Below are 12,020 nucleotides of genomic sequence, written 5' to 3' on the forward strand. Positions count from 1 at the left end.
CAAGGCTTGCCCGGAGTTTCCGCAACGAATGGCATGACTTCTACTAGGGCTGAATTGAATCTTTACATCGAACGATTTCTCGTTAACGGACTCGCTTCAATCTAAAAGCGGCGCCTTGCCATCATACTTGTCACGGCTGTGACTTGAATGCTGTGTACATGAATCCATGAGAACGGTCCAAAAGCTCCGACAAGCCACGGCAGTTGACGTTGCAACGCAAAGCGGTGGCGGCGAAGTCTCTGGAGGGGGAAAATAACAAAGCAGAGGAATCAAATTTCATTGCAATGTATAAAATCTCCACGATAAAAATTTTAAGCATAACGGTTGGAATGAACTCTGTTCTTGCGTCATTACGCTGACGCTGACGCTGACGCTGACGGGGGGGGGGCTCCAGTTTGCTTTGCTTTTCGCCGCTTTTGTTTCATCCCTTTCATCTGAATTGGGGCTGGAGCTGTGGCCAGTCACTCGCTTGCATCCGAATTGATTGCAAGACGTGGGTTCGAGCAGGGATCAAGAGGGTGGTGGCACAGGGGGCATTTGGGGCGTTATGTGGCCGTCTTAAGACTAACACTAATTAAAGTTCTGCTCTCCCGTTACTCGCCTCGACTCAATCTAGCCCGGGATATGCCTGTGACCATCCTGTTTCAGGCACCCTGCTTCTGGTGGTCCACGTTGTTGTCACTGCCAGCTGTCAGCGACGTCCGTCTTGTGGGCGCCACGGCCGTAAATAGGAGCCTGGTTTGGTAACCTGGTTATGGAAGATTGCAGTGTCCACAGATCCGACTCCATCGTATCGTCGGTTTTTGCCCTGGTTCCTCACGTTCTTCACCAAAAGGGGGCAGACGGAATAGTATGCCCGGTGTGATGACTCGATTCGTCATCCCGCCCTGGTCTCGTCGGAGAGCCGTGCAGTTCTGAGTGCCGATCATTTCGGTTCTCCCCGGATTTCCGTTGCCGGTTGTATGCTGACATACCGATTGCCAGATTGCTGGATATTGCGGTCGGGTTCTTTATCTGTTCTTACCTGTGATTTTTTTTATTTTATTTTTTTAAATCGTAATCAATGGTAGCGAAAAGAGAACTACCGTCAGCCTCACGCCAACTCTATGCCAACGCAAGGGCATAATGTTATACAAAGACAATAGATGAACTAGTCAAGGTTCATGAGTTTTACATGCGGCGCCTCCCTGGGGTTTCGATTGCCGCTAGTCGAGTCCGTCGGTAGAACTTTGCGCCAACCAACGTTCAACTTGAGTCGTCGAGGGGCTAACCATGTGGGTGAAAGTGGTTGATGGGGTACGGGCCCCCCAAAGAGACGTATAATGATGGGTTGTTGTTCTGAAGCAGCGGGTCGGAAAGGGATGCAATTGCAATTGGCTCCTCTAGCTGCGGACGCCCGGTACGTCAACCCGACTGCCGTCTTGGTCTCATTCTTCTGAGATTCGGGATATATCCTGGTCTGTCAGAACGGCCGAGTCCCTGGCCGTGATTTGGTCCTTGGTTGGTTTTACTCCCGCCAAACGTGCCGTCTAATAGAGTGTTTCCGGTGACTGGTCCAACCACAACCCCCGGCCCCGTTGCAACCGCCGATCCCGCCTAGACCTCGTTTCTCCACCGCCCTCGTGCGAAATAGATTGTTATGTGGCCCATGTGGCCAGGTCCGATGTTCTGCTCCCGTCGACGATCCAATTCATGGCAGTCGCCTGCCGTGACCTAGGTAAACGCCTGCGGACGGGGACACTCCGACTTGAGTACGCCAAGATGTTGATTTCCTTTTACGGGATATGGCCTGTTTGGGCGAGATAGGTCCAAGTCCTTGGGGCTCAGGAGAAACGGGGACGGGATTGCGGTCCACAACTCCACGATGCGGGTAGCCCGTTGTCTGAACTAGGTAGTACATGGGAAAAGGAAAGGGATGAACAAGAGTATAAGAGACCTCGTCCAGTCCGCCGATTTTCAGATGATCTCTCTCCCAAGCATCTCACTTCGTCCTTCACTTCACCTGCATTGCTCTCCAGCTCATACCCTTCTTTGACCCAATTCATTCTTTGCTCTGTGAGCTTTTTTCCCACACGTTCCTTCAGCACCCACAAAAACACACATCCGTTTTACATCAAAACCACAAACAACCCATCAAAATGTACACCAAGGCCTTCCTTACCGCTATCCTCGGCGCCAGCGCCGTCTCTGCCCACGGCTTCGTTGAGAAGATCACCGCTGGCGGCAAGACCGTCGACGGCCTCAACCCCTCCAGCTACCCCTACCAGAACGACAAGCCCGTGACCCCTGGCTGGGCTGCTACCAACACTGACCTTGGCTTCGTCGCCCCCGACGCCACTGGCAACGCCGACATCATCTGCCACAGAGGTGCCACCCCCGGTACCTCTTCCATCTCGGTCGCCGCCGGCCAGAAGGTCACCGTCAAGGTAAGAGCAACCACTCTCAAGATACTCCTTTTTCTTCACACCCAAACTAACATCATGATCAGTGGAACACCTGGCCCGAGTCTCACAAGGGTCCCGTCATGGACTACCTCGCCAAGTGCTCTGGCGACTGCACCAAGGCCACCAAGACCGACCTCAAGTTCTTCAAGATCGCCGAGAAGGGCCTGACCAGCGGCAAGTGGGCTGCCGACGAGCTCCGCGAGAACAACCTCAGCTGGGACATCACCATCCCCAGCGGTCTCGCCGCCGGCAACTACGTCCTGCGCCACGAGATCCTCGCCCTGCACTCCGCCGGCTCTGAGAACGGCGCCCAGTTCTACCCCCAGTGCATCAACATCCAGGTCACTGGCGGCGGCTCCTCCAACCCTACCGGTGTTGCTGGCACCAGCCTGTACACCGCCAAGGACAAGGGTGTCATCTTCGACATCTACAACAACCCTACCTCCTACCCCATCCCCGGACCTGCTGTCGTTTCCGCGAAGCGCCGCAGCCACGCCCGCGACCTCAACATCATCAACTAAGTGGTTTCCATAACAAGAACAAGAACGCCTGGGTGCGTTATGTGAAGTTGAACTTCCAGTGCAAAGACAGACGGCAGGCCTGTCGAATTGTGCCATTGAAAGGGTCTTGAGCCCCATGGAGGGAATGCTTTCACGTCCTTATGATCTGCAAGATTATTCGGGCCATTTTTTTTTTCTTATTCACTGTACATCCGTTAGCCTCGACGATCTTTCCGCGGCGCTTTTGACCGTGGAAATGAGCTTCGGCTGGAGGCAACCCGTTTCAAAGAGCATCGTCAGTATATAGGAATACCAGGCTTAGCTGCATCAATTCGAAATGTTCTGAGTCCACTATATTGTTTTTCTTTTTTTGCGTGATTACTAGGGCAATTTCGATCCCGTCGAGGTTGTCGTCATCGTGACGAAGTGATTGGCCCTGAACCCAGCCGGTAGTCGGGCGTTAATTAAACCGTGACGGAATAGATTCATTCGGCGACAAGTCGAAACGATTGGCGTTGTTGCAAGACGAGGAGAGCGCCCTGATTTGTTTCTGCAAATCCTTTTCTGTTCCCCCCCTGAGACCCGTTCAAAAAAAGTATGGGAACAAGAGCTCCTCAATTTCCTTGAAACTAGAAGAAGCGAAAGGTGCGTCAGCCCTTCTGTTACAATGTTCAACTTTTTATCCTGGCAGTCCACGTTGACCATGTCTCCACCGACGTATAGCGATCTTGTTATTGGTGCCGAAAATGCTTGGCACGGCAATCGTTAATTACCTTCGAGATGCACGTAATCGATTTTCACGTCCGGGATGAGGTCGATAACTGAGCTGCGGAAGGGCACGGAGCAGCAGACGCCTCCGCCACCGCCTTAGTCCACTTGCCGTAGTATGATCTTCATGCAATAACAAAACTTATCTCTCGAGTAGGCAATTGCCTATAGTAGGCTCTAGCGGAAGAGTTTCCGATGTGCTGACGAGCTACACGTACCTGGCTGACATTTTTAAGAAACTCCTGGACTTTGAACTGAGAACTCCGCATTTCACGATCTTCTTTTTGGTAGATTTTCGATGGTTCACAGGCACAAATGCTAAGTTTCGTCAACCAGCGAGTAATGTGCGGGTCAGCAGCCATTGAAGAATCTGCATGCTGATCAGACGGGAAACGGTGGGTATGGATGACATTCGTCGATCTGAATCTGACGACGCACCATACCACCTAGGCACAATAGTAAAACAAATCCCTGTTTTTCCAAAATCAATGATTTTTAACTCTCAGGTCTCTTAATGAAAAAAACATGATGACTGACTAGCATTGGAAGAATTTACTTTTTCCGCCTTCAATTTACCTAATAGACCCGGTTCTTCAATAATTGATACTTAAGCTCGTGGTTAAAGAAGTCCTCAACGGTAGTGCAATTTTGCCTCGTGGCTTCCTATCCTAACATCGATATTAAGCAACTTGGAAGTGTACTGGCAGTTCCTGCCAATCTTGCAAGCAGACCCAAGTCTATTGTTCCTCATACACAAGGACCGACTTGGGGGGGAATAAAGTTGCACTCTTTTGTAGCAACAGTAGTCCGATTGCCTTGTTTCGGGAGGTTCGAGTGCTGCCTCAATGTTATCTTACTTAAATTATTGGTTCTGGCGCTCAGGTTCGTCAAAATCCCAAGATTTACGCTCTTACTTTAAAAGCGTTGTATGGGTATAACATGACTTCTGGCTCCTGTCTGACTTCTCTCTTGCATTGAACAAACAGATAGATAGGCCAGGGTATATACTGGCGAAATACCCACGAAACACCCATGAAGGACAGAGATACATGGCCCAACCCAGCCAAGCTAACTCACCGGCAGAGATAGACAAAAATGTTAACCCACATATACAACATTCTCGGGACCCCTGGCATTGCCCTCCACTTCTGTAAACCTTCTGTGAATATCCCGAAAGTATTCGTTCAGGCCGAGCCAACGCCATCATCGATGCCTACAGCAGCCATGCAAGAATCGGCAATTGCTCTAGTAAGGCTATGATTTCTTCCTCAAAGACTTAACTTTACGCTAGACTCGAGTTCGTGTGCTTGTTTTCTAATATTCATGATTGCACGCCTTACTAGCTTTATCTCAAAAACCGACCTTAGCACATAACCGCCCTGGTGCCGGGGCGCTAGGTTATGTCTATCAAGCCCACTTAGGCGGCTCAGGCGCAGCAAACATGGATTATGTTACCCCAGGATGGTGCCCGTGGCGTTTTAAACTATCTAGCCGCAGCCGTGATCGGATAATTCACACTCCCATCTATTGTTGATTGTGGAAGCCGAACCCGGGACATGTACACTCCTCTACAAAATATACTGAATCGCCTGGAAAACCCCCTAGGCTAGTGATATACGCTGCAAATCAATCATTTTAAGCTTTTTCTAGTTGCTTTGGCTATTACTTTGATGGTAAACGCTACTTAGACGCTTTTGGTACTCTGCCTACATTATCAACATACTTAAACACTCCACTACTATAATCTAATATAACGGTTCATTTTCCCAGTCTTAGCATGAGTGCCTAGCCCCCACCCTTTGACTGTATTCCAATTTTCCGAAGTAAATAGTTCTCTTGTGGGTTTGTTCAATACGGTTGACATGACCCTAAGCTTGCTCGAAACTGCCTTAGCATGGACTTTGATTGATTCTGCACTCATGATAAGACATCTTCCTTGCACCGGGCCCAAACTGTTACGAGACCAAGTGACTAGAGGTGGCCATGTAAGGGGGATTTAAGCAGTACGCAAGGAGCAAAATACACACTAGCAACGGAACCTACTGTTTTACCACATATAAAGGCAGGTCCAATCCCAAAGGGGATTGAAGTGGCAAGAGATAAGTACAATCCCTTCATACCACTTTCCTAGCCTCTTCCACTGGCCCCGTCACTTTGTGCCATACCGCCCCCGAGAATTAGTGCAAGATTTTGGTCTCGGCTTTCCATGCTGCTGCTGGTAGCTACCACTATTGACCTTTGCTTCCTCAATAGTTGTCCGTGCCTAGTAAACTACTATCACTTGTGAGTGATACCGTGCGACCTAGGTCAACTCTTGATATTTGGTATGCCACTGCTTAACCAAAGAGGGAGCAATGGCATTCACCTTGACATTGCCAAAGTTACTGTAAGCGACACTAAGTCCAGTTGTCATCTTTACAACTATCTAGTTTTTATATTATCCGCCCTCGTAATAGAAAGAAAGATGGAGCATTCTGAGACCAAATGGGCAAAACTCTAAGATATCACAGAAGGCAAGTTCCATGCTCTTGGGGACTGAAACAGGCCACCATCCATCCTCGCCTGGGGTTTGCTGCTCTTAGACAGCATCATGCCTTCGGCAAGATTGATTGCTGCACCACCTCCCAATAGCTTCTGCAGTAGAAAGTTCAAATTAGAGTTCGGGGATCTTAGGTATATTAGGTGATACTTCAAAGGCGATTCTCACTTTGGATGTTATGGAATGAAACCTCAAATTATTGAAACGTATTACAGGGTGGAGAAAGGGTTGTGGAATGGAACAGTACGAAATGAGTTTTTAGGATATTAGATGAAGATCATACGATGATACAGGTACTATTACCTAACTGCGGGCGAGGTCTAGTATAAATAAAAGTTACTAAGCTAAGGGAGCTGAAGAGGTCAGAGATAGAGGTTGATACACTTCCCCTCTACCTACCTAACCTCTTTAATCTAGGCTAAATATCTAGCAACATGACCCGTTTAGGTCCGAAATACTTTATTCTGACTTACTGACAATCTTAGACAACTTCCTACAAGGAAACATCCTTATTCATTTAACGTACTGAGGGATAGTCTGGGTCTATGGATCTGCAATGTCGCCTGTGCGCAACACTGTGTAGAGAATGATTGTGCTGCCCCTCAAGAAGGTCATATACATGGGTTCAACACAATATGCTCGGCTCCAATGGCCGTTCATAAGGATATCATTGGTTTACTTACGAGTTTGATTTGACCGTCGTTGCCGATGGCACGTCTGGTAGGAAGAATAGTAGCCTTGCGTACGGCAATTTCAAGATGATATGCTCTGTAAAACAAATCTTACTGAACCACTGCTTCGTCTCTTTTCATCCACATTCATTATTGTTGAAACTTTGGAGATCATTACCCAATTCTCTTCAAGTGTACAACTATTCATAGGCCCCAGCAGTCCTTGATCATAAAGGCTTGGCCTGAATAACCCTATTTTGTGTTAAGTACCATTTGCAAACGTGCAAAACATTGTCTCAAGTCAAAAAAAGTTGACCCTAATAGCAACCACGGCAAGCTAGATGTGCAGCATGGGCAAAAATCTCAAGCCGACTTCGAAGATGCCCCTGAGTAGACATACTATATTTCCTCGCTGAGCAACTGAAGTTGTGCACAACGACATCTCCCACTTCCTATCTCACTCACTCCATGACTCAAGATGACCAATAGGCTAACAGGTCCAGATACCTTACAGATCACGTCCAGCCCAACCAGGGATTGGAAGATCCTGGCGGCATTCCAGAGTTCCCACCCTAGTGTAATTTGGCCAAGATTTGACGCATGGTCAACCCTGGCCTGACTCCAGGATCTATAATTTCCATAAACATGGTGCAAAAGCCAGCTCGGCCAAATCGGGCTCGATCTTTAAATAAACAACATTCCAGATGGCTTAGCAATCATTCTTGGCCCGGGAGCACCGGAACCGGGACGTCAATCCTAGGCAGCTCTCCAGCGAATAGCCAGACGTTGTGAAATAGAAGTTATCCGCAAGGCTTATGTGTTGATCCATGCGGTAACACATGACCACGCTAAGCGAGCAACTAGCAGCCCCGGCAGCTTTCAGCTACCGACAGGCCAGTATATCTGTTGCATACCGAAGAGGTTGAGAAGTGCTGCAGGATCAGAGTGACCGAGGCGTTATCATCAGCGAGGTCAGGAGCCAGCATCAGGGTGATGCTAACAGAAGAAATGTCCCGGTAGCCCCCGCTACAAACGAGTATTGCTGATTGATTCAGAGCAATGGATTCTCAAATGGCAGAGTTGGAAATGAAAGGGCATGAACTAAGAGGATCGCAGCTGGAATGCATCTAAAGTAGCGCTGTTCAGCGTTGTGCGTTACTGATCCATATTTCTAAAGTTATTATTGGGCATCTGCGGTGCATACTTCAATACCAGGTAGGTTGTCTTAGTTTTCAAAGCCATGGACGTTTCAGTTACCTACTAGGTACCTAATCAACATCTGAGGCCATAACTACACTGACATACATTTATTCAAGCCTTTTGACTGATGGCCAAGTTAGATGACTTTTACTAACGTCAAATTCACCTGCAGACAATGCGTGACCCAAAATAACACTTGCGTGTTCTAACGGCCTTAAACAGCTTTGACTAGAAACAAGGCGCCACTGCCGTAGATCTCCATGCGCAGCCTCAACGATTCTACTTAAGATGATGTATCAGGTAGAAACAATCATACTGGATTTATAAGAGTGGCATACACTAGTACATAGCAGCTGCAATAATAATTGAATCGTATTGAGCTAACTTTCTATGTTCGCGAACCACTTTTTCACAGCAATTGCTTTATCAGAATAGCTCCTTCATGGGCTAAGAGAGCTGGACGCCTCTACTTACTTAATGATACATTGCCTTGTACCAGGAACTGCTCAACAGGCTAGTTCGTTGATTGTTGTCTGACAATGTTAAACGCTTCTGACATTTGGTGCCATTCTGGGATGCTATCATAGAAGTGATATGAACTTGGCCACAATACAAGAGACCAGATCAAAGTGCCTGAGTTTAAAAGCTTGCGATGGTGTTGCCGTGGCTCCTTTTCGGTGCCTGATGTATCTATCAGATGTTACAGATTTATATCATGTCCTTTTCCGAAGCAGCAAAGCTCAGCTGCAGGGTGACGCACAGTTTCTCCCATATTTCAGCATTGGTTTACTAATATCTATGGTCCCATTGAGGTGAACAACGAAGATCTCGTATCATTCATGAGCCTGGCTATACAGCTAGGAGAGTGCCTTGTATCTTCATGGCATGAATTACAGGCCTGTTGTAGCTGCATGCTTCAAGAAAGTCAAGGAGTGCGCAGTACGCATCTAATGTCTGGTTTGTAGCCCCAAAATGATAGAGAGACGAACCCGATTATTAAACCCGGCAAATGTAGTTCTTGAACGGGAACAAAATTAACTGTCAACAACCGCGTCAAGCCTCGAGGCCCTCACTAACATGGCTCTTTTTGGACGCTGACCTTCTCCATTGCCCCATAAATCGATGAATTATGCCATATGTGTTTCTTGATGATTGAGGGAGAAAAGCTCACATGAGCTGGTCTCATGAGCAAATTCAACAGCCAACAATCGCCACGATCTACACGTCGTCTTCAGCATTCCGACCTCTCAACCCACTCTTCATTCTCATAACCCCGCTCCACGGGCTTCGCCGTTCCGTCACACCATCACATCTAGACCCCCTGGTCGTCAGATTGCTCGATAACGAGGCGGAATTTTGTCTCCGCTCTTCTACGCGGATCGTTCCCCCTATTGGCGGAAGAGTTTCTCGTTGGTCTTCCCTCCAAAGACCACGGTCCAGTCCCACCATGCTTGCCTGCATGCTCACTGAGGCGCGTGACAATTGCATCAACGGCCCCAGGTTCACTAAATTTTCACTATCGGGACTATGCATATGAGCAGTGCTGCATAGTTGGTCAGTGGAACACAGTCTTCGCCTTGTACGTCTCAGCATTAAGTTGCTAGATTAAGTGCCGAAAGTTCGACTTCCTTAACAAGCATTTCTCGCCATGAAGGTCTCCGCGTCCAGGAGAAGAGGTGGAGTGGAAGAGAGAGAGAGAGAAAGCTGGTCAACCGCGCCACTTCCTTGCACGCGACTGCTTATACCCAGGAGGCCTCGGACATGGAAGCTTGGCAATTCCGTTCGGTGAGACGGTTATCTGCGATGAAGCCACAGTGGCTGGATAGCACGGCGTACCTTTCCTTGACCGGTGAGTACGCCGTTAGTGCCTCCCCCTGGGAAGAACGACGAGCACACGCTAGGAAGCATAAGCTCATTCCCCAGGCCCAAGCCGGGTTGATTAGTGTGATTGTTGGGAGCCAAGACGGATTTGCCATGACTTGTCAAAGTTGCACTAAGAAGCACCTCACACACACCGCGAGGCTGGGCAGGCACACACACACACATACAAGCAGAATTGCGGTTATCCGGAAAATGCGCATCTTTTGGGCAGTATCCCCGAGTACCTTGTATAAGTCGCTCTTGTTGCGTCACAAGGTGACGAGCCATGCTTCGCCTATCGTTCGTAATAACCTGGCTAGGCCCTACACGTACAACCTCGGTCTCCATGTGCCGAAGGAAATCAGAGAGGGGAGGGGGGAACAACACTCTGATATATGGCAATTATAGGGCAATTTGCGTCGTAGGCAGTCCTCCTCTTTCGCGTGGCGTCAGACGGTGCCACTTTTTGGAGCCTCCCGCAGTTCCCATCATTTCCGTTCCGACATCCACATTCCTGGAATCTCGCGAAACCGAAACCTCGCCGACCAAATTTTCGAGCCAAGATTCTCCACTTCGCACTCCGCTTACTGCGTGTGTGTTGGGTGGGTTTTCCCCCTTCACGCGGGAATCGTTTTCTGTTCTTTGGTTGTGCTCCCTCCTCGATCTTCTTGACGGCAAACAACCATCGGTAAGTTTTGCCATTCGGAGGACAGCATGGTAGGTCTCGGCCTCTTCCCACGTTTGTTGTTAACAGCTCGACCCATTCGCGTTGCAACCTTTGCCTTCTGCTCTGGGAAATACTCCGTCCGGTTTTTGCAACGTAGCCCCCTCTTATGAATCATTGAATGAGCTACCAAGAATGCAAGATTACCAAGATCACCTGGAACCGGCCGAGTCCTCCCGCATCCTCTTGGGCGACCCGCTTTCGACGGCTGGTGATCATATGAAGTTTATATGAAATATTTCATTTATATGGAGTACCGCGCGGCTCTCAAAGGTCTCCGGTCGGCACTCTAAGCTCTACCGGTATGCCGTCGTCAAGGGGCCGGAGGATTAGTAAAAGAGTCAGCAAGCGAAGGGGCGAAAGGGGAATAGGCAGAAACCACAAAAGAAAACAAAGTAGGGCAAAATATCCCGATCACTCCTCTCCTTTTTTTTTTCTCCCTCTTCTAGTTCCCAGCGTCCTGATACTCGGTCCACAACAAAATATGTAACTAAAATATTGTCCGACCCCGCTTCAGAGTTGGATTGTTGGAGCATTCGGCCGAATCAAGAACTGCTCGCACACGCGCAGCGATCCAGGAATAGCTGTCTGATTCAGGGTGTCACACGTCAAACCAAACGGACGGCCGCCTTTGCGCGATAACTTGATGGAAAAAAGGAAGAAGAGCCTGCAGAGGTATGTTTTCTAATTGGTTCTCAATTGCTTCGGATTCATCGGAACCCCTGCCCCCCCTGCTTCCAACATGCCACATCGGACATGTCAAAAAAAAGAAAGCGTAAAATGGTGGCACACGGGGACGGCGGCGAGGAAGCCATGTACGTAGTAGCGATAGACGAAGGAGACAATACCGGCGATGCGATGCCTCGCGCGGCTCTGACAACTGCGACATTGCAGGTCGGTACCACAGTTGACAAGTTAGCATACCAAAAGGCCGAGGCACCTTTCTGGAAGAGCCAGAACATATTCGTGGTTCGCAGCCACTGCATTTCCGCCATTCCACGTGGCCGCACGGATTGAGGTTAGATCCGGGATGTGGGAAAATTGTACCACGTATAGGAGACATCGCTGAGCCCCTAATGCCGGGGTTGCAATGAGAAAAATGCTGTGCTATAAGAGTAAATAGAGCCAGGTGTAACGCAAAGGTGGCATCCTACGCCACGATTTGAATGAACGGTTTCCCCCCCTTGTCTCCAAAATCGTGAAAAAGTATGGCATAACCCATGTCTTATCGTATCTCGCTCTCTTTTCGCCCCTCTTCCCCTTCCCCTCTTTAATCCCATGACTAGGGTACAAATCACAAATGCACTTACGTGC

General features: G+C 48.8%; 1 protein-coding gene across 1 annotated transcript; it reads left to right on the top strand.

The window, feature by feature from the left end:
- Positions 1 to 2,138: 2,138 nt before the first annotated feature.
- Positions 2,139 to 2,965, top strand: CTRU02_203940 (endoglucanase iv precursor; the record flags this gene model as incomplete). The annotated part of the gene is made up of 2 exons (XM_036722517.1): positions 2,139 to 2,426; positions 2,489 to 2,965. The coding sequence occupies 2 exons, from the start codon at positions 2,139 to 2,141 to the stop codon at positions 2,963 to 2,965; spliced, it is 765 nt and encodes a 254-aa protein (XP_036586123.1).
- Positions 2,966 to 12,020: the final 9,055 nt, after the last annotated feature.

This window comes from Colletotrichum truncatum (assembly GCF_014235925.2).
Source record: "Colletotrichum truncatum strain CMES1059 chromosome Unknown Contig_0002, whole genome shotgun sequence".
Taxonomy (NCBI): domain Eukaryota; kingdom Fungi; phylum Ascomycota; class Sordariomycetes; order Glomerellales; family Glomerellaceae; genus Colletotrichum; species Colletotrichum truncatum.